The following is a 16,603-nucleotide window of genomic DNA, read 5'->3' as shown; positions in this document are numbered from 1 at the left end:
TGCTGTCCGTCATTTGAATGGGGGTGAGCATTCCCGCTTTTGCGGGGTGGTGGAGTTTTTTCAACGTCCTGCGACGCCATGCATGTCTCTGCCCTGCCACCGGCCCCTGCGTGCGGGAACAACGCGACTGACCCTGTGCGATGACATCGTCTATACGAGATCCGCAGCGGGGGTGCTGCAAAGAAAAAAAGGTAGATTTTCTGTGCGCTCAGCGCGCCGCGCTCCCTTCGCGACTCGAAACAGTTCCCACCTACCTTACCCCAACAGTGAAGAGAGGGGGAAAAAATTGTGAAGAAAAAAAGAGAGACGGAAAGAGGGAAAAGATGCGCGACAAATCTCCGTGGCCGCACCCTTCCCTTACCCTACTCGTCCGACGACTCCACTGACGCACGCCCGCCCGCGCTACTCCGACTATCGCGCTCGATATCTCCCTCTTAGTTGGCTGATAACCTCTCATCGTCGCCGCCGCCTCAGTTTGCGTGCTCATCATCAACAGCCGGCCCGAGTCGATCGTTGGCTGTGTGTCCTCTCATCGATGAGCCGTGAGCGCATCAGGTCCACCTCCACGCCGCGCCGACGCAAGTAATCGAACCACAACGCACACAAGGCTGTGCTGTCGTCGGCATTAGGAAGCCCGTCACGTGCCCGAAATTACGACGCCTGCAGAGCCGCAAGCCCATCTCTGCCCCGTACGGCTGGTTGGGCGTTGATGCGCGCGAAACCAAGGAAGACGCCCTTGCCGTTTTGCGCCAGGCTGCGCGCCGATCACTGGGCAAAAGGGAAGCATTGAATACATAATCTACGTCGTGGACGAGTGGACGAGCGCGCGCCCGTTGCAGTTGGCGGCCCGGTGCTGAACGAGGACACGACCGTGTGACTCCCTCATGATGCTTTGCTGCGCTGTTCACTGCCAGCACCAACCTCCCCCCAGCACCAGCGCGACCTAACTTAGCACCTGCAGGCAAGCAAACGCCGACGGCGCCCGTTCTCCACACTCCGCACTGGCGACCGAACCGCTTGTCGGACGGTCGGCGTTAGCGCATCTCAACACCGAGCCCTTCTGCGGCCCGATGGTTTCAAGGTAGCGAAGATCGTGTATAAGATTGCTCTAGCAACGTGCCCGTCCTCCCAAACCAGCCAACCACGTGGTCACGAATTCCCGGCTGACGGGAATGAAGACAAGATCGTCTCGCGCTCGACCCGCGGCGGCTTGAAGCCCGCCCGGACGACGGGGCGGCATGTTTCCTACTGGAATAAAGTCCAGGCCTCCCAATGGAAAGGGGAGCGGACTGAATAGAGAGGATGTTTGCTTTCGCATCAACTATAGACATTCAACGCATAGTGCGTGGAGTTGAACGTATATGCTCGTGATGCTGTTGGCGTGTTTGTCGTCGTAATCTGTGGCAACGCGTGTGGATACCGGCTGCCATCAGTGACGCTGTGACTGGAGACGGTCAAAAAAGGATCTCATGCGCTTCTGAAGCAATCCGCGGGTATCTCCTCCAGCCGAACCTGAACCTGAACCCCTAATTGCGCCGATCCAGTCAAGATGTGCTGGGACAACGGCGCGCGACCCGTAGACCGCCCATCACTCAATGAACGCCAATAACATCGCCCAGGCCAGTCGATAGGTTTTAGCACGTCGTTCATCATCAAACTGGAGCAGAGTCAGCGAGTCGATCAACGCCACACTAGTGACCCGGTGATCAGCCAGGGACAGCAGCGCGAAACGAACCATTCAAGTAGTCGGCCGCCATGAGCAGCTCGAGGCAGAGCTCAGGCGGGATATCCATGTCCGGCACGTCCTTGGCGTTCTTGTACTTCTCGTTGTAGTACAGGTACTCGCAAACTTTTTCGAGCACGACGCCGTTAATGTTCTCAAAGACGCAGCGGTTCGACAGCGCTTCAGAGAAGTTGTCTGCAAGCACACAACGATTGGTTGTTAGTCGTCGTTGGTGAAACCGGCGGCTTGCTTAGGAAGAAGTGGAAGAAAAGCTTTGATGATGAGATGAACGACTGAGGGAAAAACGCACTCGTAGGGTCGAGCATGCGACGGATGGCGCCGGCCAGACAAGCGGCAGAGCGCTGCACCTTGAACTCAAAGCCATCTCTCGAAACCAGCGTGACGTACTCGGTTGAGTTAGGTTGCGCCATTGTTGCGGTCTGAGCGATGGCGGTGGAGTTGAAAGGACGTTCACGTCGACGACGGAGAGAAAGAAGAAAGAAGGTGGCAGGGCGGCGGCAAGCTCGTCGGAAGAAAAAGGCGCTCTGGAAGTGGAGCTCTCGACGCGAAAGCACGCGACTACGCGTTTTGTTTCACCCCGCCAAACCAACGTCACGTCGCGACTAATCCCGTCCCCTCCACGTCCCCTCATCCCCTTCGAGATGCCTCCCCGCGCACCTCAATCCCTCCAGCAGCTCCGCCTCCGGACCCTGCGCATCCCTAGACCCTTGTCCGCAGTGCGTCACCAAGTTCGGCACCGTCATCACCACCAACACCAACACGGCCGTTCCCTCCGCGGCCTCCGCTGCCTCGTGACTGGCGGCTCGCGCGGCATCGGCAAAGCAATCGCGACGCAGTTGGCCGCGCACTCGGCCCAAGTGACGCTGGTGGGGCGCTCAGAGGAGCGTTTGCGCGCCGCGCTGCGCGACCTGCCAGAGGAAGCGGGGGCGGGGCAGCTGCAGCAGCACGGCTTCGTTGCTGGCGACATCAGCACCAAAGGCTTCTGGGAGTTTCTTGTGCGCTCGCTGCACCTATGCGAGACGACTGGCGGTGAGAGGGCCCCGTTTGCGCCCGGTGTCGACGTGCTCGTCAACGCTGCCGGCATCACGCAGAATGCGCTGCTGATGCGCCAGAGCGCCGTTGCTATTGAAAACATTGTGCAGACCAACCTGATGGGAACCCTGTGGGCGTGTAAGCTTATGGCCAAGCCGATGTTGGGCCAACATGCCAAAAGCAAAAAGGAAGAACCCGACAGAATTGGTCCGTCGATCATTAATGTGTCCAGCTTGTTGGCCATCCAGGGTGGTGTGGGGTCTGCGGCTTATGCGACTTCCAAGTCGGGCGTCCTAGGTATGTGGAACGTTGGGGTTCGATGGGAGATCTGACTACTGAAAACAAGAACACGGCAGGTCTCACTCGCGCCCTGGCAGGTGAACTGGGCCCTTTGGGCATCAGAGTCAACGCTATTCTTCCCGGGTACATTGAAACCGACATGACAGCAGGTAAGAATCCTCGCTGGAGCATGTTTCTCATTCACTTGTGTTTTACATTGCTTGCTGGCCAACCTGTCTTTCCGAGCGGCAGACGGAGAAGTCCATGTTGCTCGCAACGAGCCTTGCTAACTTAGACAATCCTAGCCATGCAACCTGCTGCGCGTGAGAAGGCGTTGGAGCGTATCCCGCTCAAGCGCTTCGGTGATGTGGCCGAGATCGCCGATGCTGCCATTTTCCTCGCCACTAACCAGTACGCAAACAACTGCATCCTCAACCTCGATGGAGGCATGAGCGCAGTTTAGCTGCTTCTGTCTGAGAACGTCAAAGCAGATGGTATATTCGAATTCTCTAGCTGTTCTCTGCTTGTCAACGCCCCGATTTGCCTGATCACAGTCTCTGCTGCCCAGTACCGGTATCCAATCCGTGTGTACAAATATGTTTGCTGTGACTGCCGCCACTCTGCTGCGTTGTTGATCGTCGTCCCACAGAGTGGCGGAGAGATCAGATCTAGGACGTCGTAGACAGATCCGCAGATCGCTCGAAGAGTGGATGCATCAAGAATTTGAGCCGGGCTGATATCCATTGACTTTCAAAATGGACAGGAAAATGGTATGGCGATTGGCAGCATAAGACAGCTGGAGAATATACCGTGGTAACCTAGTAGTTTTTGATGCATGAGAGGCAAATATTACCACCAGTACAGACCGCTACTGTTTATAACGCTACACTCTTTACAATGGCCACGAACAACGTAGCTGGATATACCAATAGACACCTTTTCAAGGGTAGCAAGTTGCGGACTAGTTCAACGTGGTGACTATATGTACATAGCTCCTGGCCTGAGCGCCAGCAAGCGCGTACCTAGCCTCGGTCCACCTGCCTGCGACCCGCAGCCGTCGCGCTTTCTCTCACCACTCATCAACGTCACGGTCGACCGACACGCGCGACACGCCAATCCACCACAATGGCCGACTCCGAGCCCACGAAGCCGCGGCAGCCCTCGCCCGAGAACCAAGGCTCCGACGATGGCGAGCCCGCCATGGTCGTCACGCGCGCGCGCCGCTCCAACGCCGGCAACTGGATGCGCAAGCTGCTGGACCAGGAAGAGCGGCACGAGGAGAACGCCGAGATGGTCGAGTTCTACGGCGGCGAGGGCTGGGCCGAGCTTGCCGACGACGACGAGTTTGGCGCGTACGGCGTCGAGGACGAGGGCGACATAGCGCTGGAGAGCTCGGGCGACGAGGACGAGGACGAGGGCGCCAACGACGATGACGACGACGACGATACCGGCGAAAAGGTCATTCGCAAGGAGGAGCGCGAGCAGCGGGCCGCGCAGCGCAAGAAGCGCAAGGACCCGTTCGCCGCCAGCGCGCTGCGCCAGAAGAGAGCGAAGACGGGGTCCGGGCCTTCGGCTGCTGCTGCTGCGGCCGCGCCTGGTTCCATGGCTCCACCGCCGCGCCCGAAGAAGAAATCGGAGCGCGTCTCATGGCTGCCTGAAGTGCACGTGGGCCCTGTCAGGTCGTCGTCGCGCCAGCTCTCGGTCCAGAATAGGCAGATGATTGCGCAGAGTCTCGAGGAGAAGGAACGGCACAGGCTCGAGGTGCTGGAGACAATGAGGCAGGCGGAGCAGCGCAAGGAGCAGGGCCAGCCGAAGCCCATGACGCAGGAAGAACGGCTGGCCGAGGCGGCGCGAGTGGAGAAGCGGAACAGCAAGACGCTGAGTCGGTGGGAGGAAGCGGAGCGGCGGAAGGTCGAGGAGAACAAGGCGCGGTTGGAGGCTTTGAAGAACCGCAAGCTAGAGGGCGCCTTCATACGCTATTACAGCGGCCCGTCGATCTGGGTAAATGACAAGCTCAAGTTTGTCGGCAAGGAAAATTGCAAGGTTGAAGACCTTGACCTCCTCCAAGAAGAGCCCACGCCCACACCCGTAAAGGCGGAGGCGTCTGAAGGCAATACACCCCAAGTAGATGCTGCGTCGACGCAGGATCAAGCCCCTAGCGGAGACCAAGAGCAAGCTACCAGTAATCAAAACCAACCTCAACCACAACCACAACCAACTCCCGCCGACACTACTGTGTCGACTCAACAACCACCACCACCGCCACCTCCGACCACCACCACCACCCCTCCCCAACCGACAGACGCCAAAAAGCCCGATTCCTTCGCCGCCCCACCCACCACCATCCACCAGTCCTTCGGCAACAGCATCATGTTCCCACCCCCGGAAGCAACCCCCGGCGGCTTCCTCGACGGCATCCTAGACTGGGCCTCGCGGGACCCGACGACGACGACGACGACGACGACGTCCAATACCGCCGCCGCTGCGCCCGAACCGCCCCAGAGCCCCCGGCGCACCAGCGCTCCGGCCGCGACCCCCGCGCCGCCAGCAACGCAATCGCAGGAGGGGGGAGGGGAAGCGGGAGCGCCAGCGCTGGCAGCACTACCGCATCGTCTGGAGTCTTCTTCGGCGCCGCCTAAACAACCTACACAACAACCACAACAACAACAGCAACACGACCCTGCCTCTGCCCCACAAGCCACAGACACAGACACAGACGCGCAGCAACCCTCCGCGGCAACAGAAGCAGCAGCAGAAGCAACAACAGGCGCACCAGCACCAACATCCACATCAACGCCCACGCCCTTGCCCTTCCCCCCCGCCCCCCTCACCAAACGCACCATCCAGCGCGCCACGCGCAACCTCATCACGCTCTCCTCGCCCGAAACCGCCGGCGGCGCAGCGTCCACCACACACAGCACACACACGCACAACGCCCTCACACGAGACAAAGCCTTCCTAACGCGCACGCTCCTCGCCTGGCCCGCCACCGCACCCACCACCCTCCCCCCCTACCCGCACCTCCCGCCCGGCACCCGCCCCGGCCGCGGCTCCCGCTCCCACCTCCTGCATCCCCCGCGCACGCAGTGCGTCATCACGGCGCAGCCGGCGCGGTACCGCGACCCGCTGACGGGGCTGGCGTACGCCGACGCGTATGCGTTTAAGGGGTTGCGCCGGTTCGTGCGCGATGGGACGGCCCGCTGGAGTAGTTTGCTTGGGTGTTTTGTTGGCGCGAGGGAGGGGCGGTGGGCGGTGGCTAGGGGGGTGCCGGGGGGGTTTGCGGGGGATAAGAAGGATGATGGGGAAGGGGAGGGGGATGGGGAGGGCGGAGGAGGAGAGGCAGGAGGAGCGGGGAAGGAGGGCGAGGCTAAGGAGGCTGCGGGGGTGGTGGCGCTGGAGGGTGGTGCTGAAGGGAGAGACGAGGGCCGCAAAGACGCGGACACGGTGGTGGTGGCGGCGAAGTGACGCTCCTCTCCTGCTTTCCTGTCTTGTTCCGCCTTGTTATGATTCGGCTCTAACACCCCCCCCCCCCCCCCCCTCCAGGCACCACAACCCACAACGCAAAAAAACAAAAAAAAAAAAAAAAAAAAAAAAAAAAAAAAAAAAAAAAAAAAAAAGCTAGGTATATGGATTTGATGGACTAGTGGCGGAGGCTCTCACCAGGTCTTTTTGGGTATAAAACAAAACAAACAAACAACACTTTCTCAAAAACAAAAATTGCCATGGCAGGAGGAAACGGGGGGGATGTTTTTGGTCATCATAAACTGGCTCGAATTTATTTGTTTGTGGTGCGCTCTCTCGCCCATGGCCCCTGCCCGGGAGCGCCGACCCAAAAAATGCTCGGGCATGGGGATGGGATTACTTAGTGCAGAAAAAATCAGTTCTACTCTTGGCGCATGCATGAAGAAACCTAGGACATATCGCAAAGTCGCTTCTGATTTTGAAGGGGGGGTTCTCCTTCCTTCGGGGGTGTGGGCAAAATGGGGGGCTGGCGGCAAAAAACCTGCCTCACTAGAGCCGAAGAAGATCGCTTGAGTGTAAAAACTTAGCAAAGCGCACGCGTGTACGTGTACGTACGAGGCTGAGGTATCGTGTGTGAAGTTGTTGGGGTGGTGGAGAGGTGGTCGTGCTCTTCAGTCGTCGTCGATGATGATGTGGCCTGCAGAGCCGTCATCGTCCAAGACAATTACGTCGTCGACGGGAGCCGGGACCTTGGACGGTCCTCCCTCCGCGACCTTGGCCATCTTGCGGCGTTGCACGTCTTCGTTGCTCAGGTCTTCAGCCTCGCGCTTGCGCTTGAAGCCGTCGCTTAGGCTGTCCTGAACGCCGTTTGTCGCGGTGATTCCATTGCCGTTCGTGGCTGCCACGTCCGCCTTGGGCTTCCGGGGAATTTCTAGCTTCGTTGGCAGGTTGATGACCTTGTCGCCTTCGCTGATAGGCCTGGGTCGTGTTAGTTTCATTACTTTTGATTTCCCCAATGTATAACCTACTTCTCTGCAATGGATAGAACGAGGTTCACCCTCGGATTGTCGTCCTCTTCATCAATGACAGTGATAAAGCTGTCACCCTTGATTCCAACTTCGCTGAACTTCTTAGGCAGGTTGTCGTCTAGCTCCGGGTCATAGAGAATTCCGGCATCAGTGCTAACGCTGAACTCTTCGCCATAGCCGAGCTCCAACTTGAGAAAGTTTTCGACAAGATCCTTCAGCGTTGCGCGAGAAGTGTCAACTTCTAATTTGGTTTGAGCAACGCTGCAAACCGGACACTCTGGCTTCGGTGGATGCAATGGTTCTGATGAGATGACGCGGTCGACCGAACGGGCAAGGAAGATCATCTTGGCCTTGTCGTACTCGTCTTTCATCACCTTGAAGGCCTGCAGGACGCAAAGTCCGGCAGTCATTGCGTTAGTGGTCGCGATAGCAGGGATGATGTTACCAGCCATTTCTGGAAAACGTTAGTTCGCTGCGGCAAAGGAGATGGGCTCGCTCAATACACATACGTTTAATGTCAAATTTGGACCTCGTCTCAATGCCAAAAATGTAAGATCTGAGATTCGCGGCCGCCGCGACAAAGTCCAGCGTGTCGACGTCATCCTTGTCGAAGCTCAGAACAGGAGGGGCATTGCCGACGTTTGCATTCGCCCTCAACTCCTCCAGCCGATTGCTGAGGCGCCGCAAGCTGTCGCAAAAGACTACGAAGTTCTCTGACGTAGTCCAGACGCTCTGATCTTGTTGTGCAACCGTAGGTCCAACACCCAGAGCCTCTTGCGTGAGCTTCTCCCACTCCAAGGGCTCTGGGGCCCTTCTGTTCGCCCACATGTCCTTCATTGAGAGCAGACGATCGATATCCTCCTTGAAGACCTTCTCAAAGACTTTCTTCGGGAATTCCTCCAAGCCCATGGACTTGCGAATGTTCTTCAAAGCCTGCGCCTCCTTGCGCAGATTCTCAATCTCTTCCGCATTCTCCGAACTTTCAGTATGATCGAGCTCGGGCGCTTCGTCTTCGCTGATGCCAAAGATTTCCGTAAAGAGGTAGCTTTTGGCCCAAACGATGCAGTGAATGGGCTGGCTCGGCGTGCTGCGGATCGTGCAAACGGGGAAGCTCTTAGGGGTTTCCTTGATGTTGCAATCATAGCATTCGGTTCTACCCTGAGAAGAGTGAGCGGCTGTACCTCACACCACGTGGCTCGTGCCTCACCTTCTTAATGACTTGCACCTGACCGTTGAAGCCGGTGGTGCCACTCTCAATCAACGGCACATCTGCCGCCAGGCACATTTTGTTGACATGACGTCTCGCATCGAGGTTGTCCAGCGCATTGAAGACGATCGCGAAGCTCTGAAACCAGTCGATGTTGAATTGGGGGTCCTTGATGTTGGCGTGGTGCGCTTCGATGTTAACGTGAGGGTTGAACTTTCCGGCGGATTCCTTTGCGACCTGTGGCGTGAGGTGACGGGTCAGCACATGTAGCACTCTTCACCTGGCCTCGGCGCAAGTGACATACCAACGACTTGGACTTCTTGATGTGTTCGTGCCTGAAGAGGAACTGACGGTTGAGGTTGGACAGATCGATCGTGTCGAGGTCGACAATGTGGATGTTGCCAAAGCCGGTGAGGGCGAGATTCTTGAGCAGCTCGCAGCCGATACCACCAGCGCCGACCATGAGGACGCGCGCCTAGAGAGGCTTGTCAGCGATGCGGCGCGGCGGCATGGGCGCGCGCAAGGCATCTTACCTGCTTGATATGGCTGTGAAGCGACGGGCCGAGAGACTGTCTCGCGAACTTGTCGCGCCCCATTGCCATGATGGGAGGTGTCGCGTGGAGGGAGGGTGTAGAGTGGAGAGTCAAGGAGCAAAGGAGAAAGCCATATAAGATGCTGTGAAGGCGGGAGCGCAAAGTGGGAGGACGTGACGAGGTGAGCTCCCGTCACGCTAGCGGCGCCTTGCAACTTCGGCGATGTAAGACTCGCTTGCCGCGCTTTGACTCAGGAACATGCAGATCAACCAGGCCGCGGCGCTGCTCGAAACTCCCAGATCCGATTGTGCCTCGTCACCATGCGCTTCTGCCCCAGCGTCCGCCAGCCAACCAGGCGACCAGCTCTCCAGGATCCGGTGGGGGGTTGCGACGGGGGCCCTCCAAGCCTCTATCAATAGCCACTCGCGCGCCGTACGTCATTGACCGCGCTCAGACATTTTTAGCTGCCCGTCCACATCCACGCGAGAAATCAGCCACCGCCGCCGATCAGCACATTGCCTTCACCCGGAACGAAGGAAAAAAAAAACACACGGTAGCGCGTAGCTAGGCACACAGCGTCAAAGGTACTCGTAGACGGAATGAAGGCCTGAGACAACAAGATCGGGGTCATGGACCGCTCTTCCACCCGCCTTCCTCCGGTGACGTCAACATTGAAGAATCCGAGCCTTTCCATTTTTTCCCTACGGTATAGCAGATCCATCGGTGCTCAGCTTAAGGCTGATCGTGGATTTCTATTTTCAGAACTAAAGAGCATAGCAAAGCAAAAGCAGGAGATGCATCTGGCCCCGTATGCCCGCATTAAAACGCCATCGGGAAACTTTTTTGGTGGAAAGCAAGTATGGCCGCGACCCAGGATGCAGTAAAAGCAGTGTTCAAAGAACCAGCAAGCCGGATGGGATGAAAAGAGCAGAGAAAGAAAAGAAAAAGGCAAATCAACTATGGTTCGCTGGAAGGTGGTGTACAAGTGCGGAATGGGATCAAATCGAGAGTTCGTATGCGGTTCGTGCAAGCGGAGGATGGGGCATTATTACTGTGAATCCAGGGAATTTTTGAGCTCTTCATCGATGAAAGCGCTGATTTTCTTGCGGTTCTTCAAGTTCAGTTTCCGGTTTCGCCAGGCTGCTTGGAGCTGGTTGAAGGCGGGTTTGTTCTCCTCGGAGCTTTCGGACTTGATCAAATCCACGTAATGCTGCGCAACGCGCTCTCGAATGACAACGGTTTGACTAGAGAGCGCCTCGCCGTAGAACTTGATGAGGCTCTTCAGGCCTACGTCGGACGCGCGGTGCGCGTAATCCTCGAGGGCCAGCCGACGAAAGTCATCGTACATGTGTGTGTTGAAGTTCCGAATAAGAAAGTGAGACCAGAATTGGAAGAGAACATCCATGTCGTACGGGCATTTTCCAACAGCAGCGGCATCTCGTCGAACGAGAGCTGTTCTGTATAGTTCGTTGTAAAGCACGATTTTGGAGTCCTGGGGCAAGGATTCGGATTCAACAGGACTCTCCTGACCCTTGACCCAATATAGCCGCATTGTGGAATTTCCAGGTGTAGCAGGAGTTAATGATCTCGTGAGGACGTCAGACTTCCGAACCTCATTCCTGACCGTGCCGTTAGCACGACACAGCTCCCATTGCGCTTGCACGACAGAGCTTACGCTTCGACTGGGCCGTGACCGTTAGTCTGAGCCTCAGCCTGCTTGGTGTCGGTCTTTTGCAATTCCTTGGCAATTGATTTGCCATCGACTTCGCCGTCAGAAAAGGTGCGCGAGGCGTCCGTGTGGAAGGGTGGCTGCTTCTCAGTTGCCTGGTCGCGCTTGCGGACGATAACGGTCAATCCCTTCGTCTGCGCATCGGAGAACGTGTCCGCCTCGGGGTTCATGCCGTTGGACGCCGCAGCGGGAGCAAACGATGGCACTGCGCCCACGTTCATCGAAGGAAGCTGGCTCGTCTCGGGATAGGCGCCGCCATTGGGGAGATCAGATCCGACAGGACCGCCGTTGACGGGCGAAGCTCCTTGCACCATGCCGTTGAGAGGCTGGAAAGCCTCCGACGGAGGGCTCACGGGCATACCGCCAGGGAAGCCCGGGAAACGCGCCGCCTGAACCTGAGGCATCTGGGGTTGGTTGACCTCTTCAGGTCCCTCATTCTGCGCAGAGGCATCACGGTCGTTCATAGCCAGGACCCATTGCTCCCAGCCCTCGCGCTTCCTCAGCCTATCTTTGCCATCCGCGCCGACTCTGTAGTCGATAGTCTTTGACAAACAGCAGGCATATCTGATGAGATCAAGTTCGGTGGTCAACTGCTTCACGCGGTTGAAATCGGCGATGAAGGTCAAGAAAACGAAACCCTGAGAATCCATGTGCTTGCGCAGGTACATGTCCTTGCACAGGTTGTCCACAGAGAAATAATATTCGCTTAAAAATCAGTATTATAGAACGTGACATGGGCAATTTGGTACTTACAGTTGCATCAGAACAGTTTGCGCGATTTGGTACGGGTCCATCTGGTAGTTGAAAGGCACTGCACTCATAGGGTGCTGCATCGAGTAATCGTAAAGGCCGTATGTCTGCAGTGGGTTCATTCCCGGGGCGCCAGGGTAGCCGGCAGGAGGACGGCCAAACATGGTATCGGCCTGCATCGACTGCGAGCGAGCGTTGTTGCCGCGGTAGCCACGCTGCTGCTGCGAGCCCTGTCCAAAGAACTCCGCGCTGTAGCCGGTAGGCGAGCGTGGAAGACCGAAGGAATGAGCGTTAGGATAGCTAGCGTGGTGGCCATTCTGGTAGCCATGAGCACCGTTACGGCCTCCACGCATGTTTCCACGACCGCGGTTTTCACCTCTTTCTCGGCCAGAAATGGAACCAAACTGGCCGGCACGGCGCTCAGCACCACGCGACGGCATTTGTTGGCCATCACCTTGAGAGAATGACCTCCTGCGACCTTGCTCTGGAGAAAATAAAGATTAGCGATAAAGAGCAAAAATTTACGAGAGAGGGAGGATGACTAACCTGATGAACCCGCACCATTGGGCAACAAATCGGATGGAGACACGGAGTCGTCGTTGCGCTTCTCGGAAGCCGCTTGATCGAACTTCCTGTTGCCCTTCTGGCGAGGGGCGTTGTTACGAGGCGCGGTTTGAGAGCCAGAGAGGCCAGAGGCATTGTCAGCGTTCGAAGACCGAACTGTCTGCACACTCGCATCGTTACGCTGGGCTTCACCACCGGCCGGGGCCTGGGAGTTGGCGCTGGCGGTCCTCTTCACCTTGCCAGACGCCTCTTGAGCGGAACCACCGTCAGCCCTACCACGTCTGGGTTGTTCTCCGTTGACAAAGTCTCTTTCCGTAGCCACACCGTTGCTAGCACCGTTGGGGGTAGGCCGGCCTCCCACCGCGGCACCGCCACGGCTGCCGCCACGACCTCCTCTCCTTGGATTCGTGTTGGGCAAGGGGGTGTTGAAAACAACAGACGGAGTATATGGCATCGAAACCCATTCGTTCTTGCCATGCGACTTGGGAGCTGCGACCACGCGATCCTTCTCGGGCTTGTCGGTCTTCTCTTGGGCTTTCCTTTGGTCCTCATTCAGAACATCTTCAGGAGTGGGCCAGGATTCCTGGTCCTTCACAGGTGGAGGTTGTGCGGCAGTAGTGGGCTGCGCAGCCCGGCGCGGCTTATCTCCCTGGGGTTTTCCACCCACTTTGGACACTTCGCTTTCATCAATCACCTTGCTCTTCCGCCTGGCATCGGCCTTGGCGGGCTCAGCCGCCTTGTCAGTAGAAGCCTTGGTCGCACCCGTCTGGGCAGGCTTGGGGGTAGAAGCAGCAGGCTTGGGAGCCGGTGTAGTCTTAGCCTGGGCCTCCGCTCTCTGCTTCCAGATGTTCACTGCGGGGAGAGGGGCTTCCTGAAGAACAACTGGTGGCTTCTCCTTCTCTTTCTTCTTCTCCTTGCCTTTGCCCTTCTCGGACGCACCAGACTGTTCGTTGGACTTTTCGGCCGCATTCGATGCCTGTGACTTGCTGTCCCAAGTGGAATCAGAGGAAGCGTTAGGGACCGAAGAGCTGTCGTCCTCCTTGGTCGTCACGGAAGATGATGATGCGCCCACACTGGGCGACGAAGTTCCGGAATCGCCGTTTGGCTGCGCGTTCGCTGCCGGCTTTTGGGACGAGGATGGAGCATCGTTAGCAGCAGCTTCCTCCGTCTTGTTTGCATCCTCTGCGTTGTTCTCGGCCGCATGGTCATCAGTCTCGCCGTCCTCAGCCCAGTTTAAGCCATTAGGCTCCGAAGCAACGGCCGGCGTAGTCGTGCCGGAAGGCGTCTTGCTGGATTGAGAGGTGGAAGTAGTGTTCGATACGATGCCCTTGGCGGCTTGCGCATAGGAAAATGATGCTGCCATTTTTGGTGCTTTTTGACCTTGCAGTCACACTGGGTATCGTGATTTAAGGGAAATTTGGTTTAGGAAGCAACTGTGTGCGCCTGGGTCAAACTGCGGTAACAGACAGACAAGCTGACAATTTGTGACCGGAGAGGCTTTGCGCTCGACCTCTCCGCACCGGGCAAGGGCCTTAGCTGCCGATCCAGGCACGTCCGCTGGGAGTTTTTTTGGGGGGTGCGCTGCACTGAAGATACGTGTGCGGAAGCGGGTGATGGGCGGAAACGGGCGTTGACGGCAAGCTCTACGGCTGAGGGTCAGAGGAAGAACTAGGCGCCAGTTCGTCAGCGGGAGATGGAGGGGAGTGTGTGAGTCGGGCGCAGGCGGTTGGGTTAACACGAGCAAGAGTGGGAAGAAGAGGGAAGAAAAAAAAAAGAAAAAAAGGCGTGCCAACAGGGAGCGACGGACACGGCCGGCAGCGGGGAGAGAGGAGAAGATGGCGTACGACGGGCAAACAGGCGGGGAGGGTGTCTGCGCTGTGCGGCAGTCGCAACCTACCTCGTCAGCTCAGGTGTTTGCCTGCGCGGAATTGGCCCGGAGTCGCGTGTGCTCACGGCGTGGTGCAGGATAGGCCAAGGCACACGACGGTCGAGGGCAGAGCGAGGGCGAGCGTCTGCAGAGGCGGGCGGAGTAAGGTGCGGCGGGTGAGAGGGAGTGGTGCGGAGTTTTCGAAGAGTTACGTTGGAAAGGGCATTTAGTTAGGCCCTCGTCGGCGCGAAAAATTGGTCCCGAGGAAGAAGCGAGGCGGACAGCGGAGGAGGGTGAACAATTTACTCTGCTACATATGACCTTCCGTCTTCCGGCCAAGTCCGACTTCTTCCATTTCTGCCAGTTCAACTAGTTACCCCTCAGCTCCCCTGTGCTTGGCCGCCGCCGCCGCATGCAACCACCTGGCCCTCAGCGGTACGCTGACACAACAAATCAATTCCACAGGCTGACCCGCCCCGCGCCCACCGCCAGAAACACGCTGTGAATTTTCGCTGCCGCCATGTCCGACAGCGCCTTCATGTGCGCGACCCTCCGCCGCGCTGCCACCCCGCCGGCGCTGAGCCCTCTGCACTCGCCGAACGGCCCAAACGCGAAGGTCTCGTCGCGCGCCCATGGCGCCTCGCCATTGACAAAGCAAATCCACTTCTCCCTCAGCCGCGAGCCCACCGCTGCCGCTGTAGCGCTGAACGACATGTCGACGCCGCCAAAAAGAAAAAGTAGATCAATTGCATGGTGTGCACGGCTCGATGTCTGCCACGGATTCGCTTCGTCGATGACGTACGTAAACACTGCCTTGCCAGCGGATCGCCAGACCTCGCTCAGCTGCCGGATGGGTAGCCCGAAGCGAACGTCGTGAATAAAGTCCAACGCCCCTGAATGTGAGATGTTATATAATCCCCGGAGCTCTGGTGCCCGATCGAAGGCGTCGACTATCGCTCCCGCACTCATCGCCTCGACTCCCCTCCTCCATATTATCGACTGTAACAGACTGATTAGCACAACACCCGTCACCGTTTCATCTCTCGTCTCCTACCTCGTATTCCACGTCGCCAATAAGAAGAGCTTGGGTGTTTCCTGTCTCGGTGTCCCACCCTTCCAGGTCCGCCTCCTCCTGGAGCCAAAGGCTGTTAATGTTCAGCTCCGCTTGAGCTTTCAAGAGAGCTTCGACAGGGACATCTTTGAGAGCGGCGCCTAGCTTCTCTTCAATCGCTTTGATCAATGTCTCACCACGTTCCAGCGGCTGCGGAGGCGACAACCCCAGCGACCCGGATGAGAGAATAGCCTGTCGCACCGGAGCTCCCGTCACAACCTGAGCATGGGCGTATACGGCGCCTGCACTTTCCCCGGCAACTGTAATGTTGTTCTGCGCTGATTTATCAGCCTATCCCCTCAAAGCAGTCGCTGTCATTTTACTTACCGGATCACCGCCAAACCCGCCAATATGTTTTCGCACCCATTCAATGGCAAGCCGTTGATCCTTCAACGCCAAATTCCGCGAGCCTTTTCCGTCTCCAAATGCGAACATGTTGAGCCTATACTGGACGGATACCACGATGATAGGCCTCCTTTGCAAACCCGAGCCCGTGTCGCCCCCACAAGAGTCCTTGACAATAGTGTAGGCATCTATACTTACTTAGCCAGGATAATAGAGTCATCAGACACAGTATTGCTTACCACAGACGCCTGACGCTCCACTGCCAAACGTCACTACCTGCGAACCACCTGCAAAAGCACCATCAGCTCAATCAATAGCAACAATCCCCATTCCAAAGAACACGATACCATGAATCCAAACCATGACCGGCAGCCTGCCCCTCTCATGCTCCCCGACCTCCGCCGGGCCCGTGACATCGAGATTCAAGCAGGCGAACTCATCCTCATGCTCATCCAACCCCACACCCTTTTCCGGCAACCGCAGCAAATATCCCACATCGACGGCGTTCTGCGGACACCGCGGCCTAGGCCACCACCATGACATAACGTCAGCCTTTGCTCCCACATCCCCCCACGCAAAAAATAGAACAGCCAACAAAATAAAACCAACAAACCACTTACCCATACTCAGCGCACTCGACCACCTCCCCGCCCCAGTCGTCCACCCCCTCCGCCTCCGCAAACCGCTCCCCGACCCGCGCGTACTGGATCCCCCGCCACGCAGCCACGGGCCCGAGTTTGCGCCCACGAAATGTCGCGTTCAGCGACGCGTGCGGCAGCGCGTGCAGCGCCCAGGGAGCGGCTCTGCGCTGCTGCGCCGTCGCCATGGCATGGTTTGTGTGTGTGTGTGTGTGTGTGTGTGTGTGTGTGTGTGTGTGTGTGTGTGTGTATGAATGGAAGAAGTCGCGGCTGTTTCCGGGTGATGAGAGGGCGCGGTGCGTGTTTGTTTATAT

General features: G+C 57.6%; 6 protein-coding genes across 6 annotated transcripts; 2 read left to right on the top strand and 4 right to left on the bottom strand.

Moving 5' to 3' along the window:
- Positions 1-1,491: 1,491 nt before the first annotated feature.
- K452DRAFT_124141 (uncharacterized protein) lies at positions 1,492-2,224 on the bottom strand. The gene is made up of 3 exons (XM_033535207.1): positions 2,034-2,224; positions 1,736-1,918; positions 1,492-1,657 (listed from the first exon to the last, which is right to left on the bottom strand). The coding sequence occupies exons 1-3, from the start codon at positions 2,152-2,154 to the stop codon at positions 1,653-1,655; spliced, it is 309 nt and encodes a 102-aa protein (XP_033401411.1). The 5' UTR covers positions 2,155-2,224; the 3' UTR covers positions 1,492-1,652.
- A 154-nt stretch (positions 2,225-2,378) lies between these two features.
- Positions 2,379-3,972, top strand: K452DRAFT_264950 (uncharacterized protein). The gene is made up of 3 exons (XM_033538723.1): positions 2,379-3,073; positions 3,133-3,225; positions 3,361-3,972. Exons 1-3 carry the CDS (start codon positions 2,386-2,388, stop codon positions 3,516-3,518), a joined length of 939 nt encoding a protein of 312 aa, XP_033401410.1. The 5' UTR covers positions 2,379-2,385; the 3' UTR covers positions 3,519-3,972.
- Positions 3,973-4,149: 177 nt separating this feature from the next.
- Positions 4,150-6,590, top strand: K452DRAFT_284061 (uncharacterized protein). Its single transcript, XM_033539882.1, has one exon. The coding sequence runs from the start codon at positions 4,181-4,183 to the stop codon at positions 6,518-6,520; it is 2,340 nt and encodes a 779-aa protein (XP_033401409.1). The 5' UTR covers positions 4,150-4,180; the 3' UTR covers positions 6,521-6,590.
- Positions 6,591-7,188: 598 nt separating this feature from the next.
- Positions 7,189-9,348, bottom strand: K452DRAFT_220602 (uncharacterized protein; the record flags this gene model as incomplete). Its single annotated transcript, XM_033536470.1, has 6 exons — positions 7,189-7,495; positions 7,546-7,999; positions 8,055-8,703; positions 8,753-8,989; positions 9,057-9,227; positions 9,286-9,348. The coding sequence occupies 6 exons, from the start codon at positions 9,346-9,348 to the stop codon at positions 7,189-7,191; spliced, it is 1,881 nt and encodes a 626-aa protein (XP_033401408.1).
- Positions 9,349-10,333: 985 nt separating this feature from the next.
- Positions 10,334-13,691, bottom strand: K452DRAFT_305669 (uncharacterized protein; the record flags this gene model as incomplete). The annotated part of the gene is made up of 4 exons (XM_033542918.1): positions 10,334-10,904; positions 10,961-11,719; positions 11,768-12,248; positions 12,311-13,691. The coding sequence occupies 4 exons, from the start codon at positions 13,689-13,691 to the stop codon at positions 10,334-10,336; spliced, it is 3,192 nt and encodes a 1,063-aa protein (XP_033401407.1).
- An 835-nt stretch (positions 13,692-14,526) lies between these two features.
- Positions 14,527-16,603, bottom strand: K452DRAFT_349159 (uncharacterized protein). Its single transcript, XM_033545579.1, has 6 exons — positions 16,272-16,603; positions 15,999-16,174; positions 15,891-15,938; positions 15,634-15,839; positions 15,250-15,579; positions 14,527-15,194 (listed from the first exon to the last, which is right to left on the bottom strand). The coding sequence occupies exons 1-6, from the start codon at positions 16,475-16,477 to the stop codon at positions 14,649-14,651; spliced, it is 1,512 nt and encodes a 503-aa protein (XP_033401406.1). The 5' UTR covers positions 16,478-16,603; the 3' UTR covers positions 14,527-14,648.

Source organism: Aplosporella prunicola (assembly GCF_010093885.1).
Source record: "Aplosporella prunicola CBS 121167 unplaced genomic scaffold K452scaffold_4, whole genome shotgun sequence".
NCBI lineage: Eukaryota > Fungi > Ascomycota > Dothideomycetes > Botryosphaeriales > Aplosporellaceae > Aplosporella > Aplosporella prunicola.
Note: the sequence above shows the minus strand (reverse complement) of the source record. Positions and strands in the feature narration are given on the sequence as shown.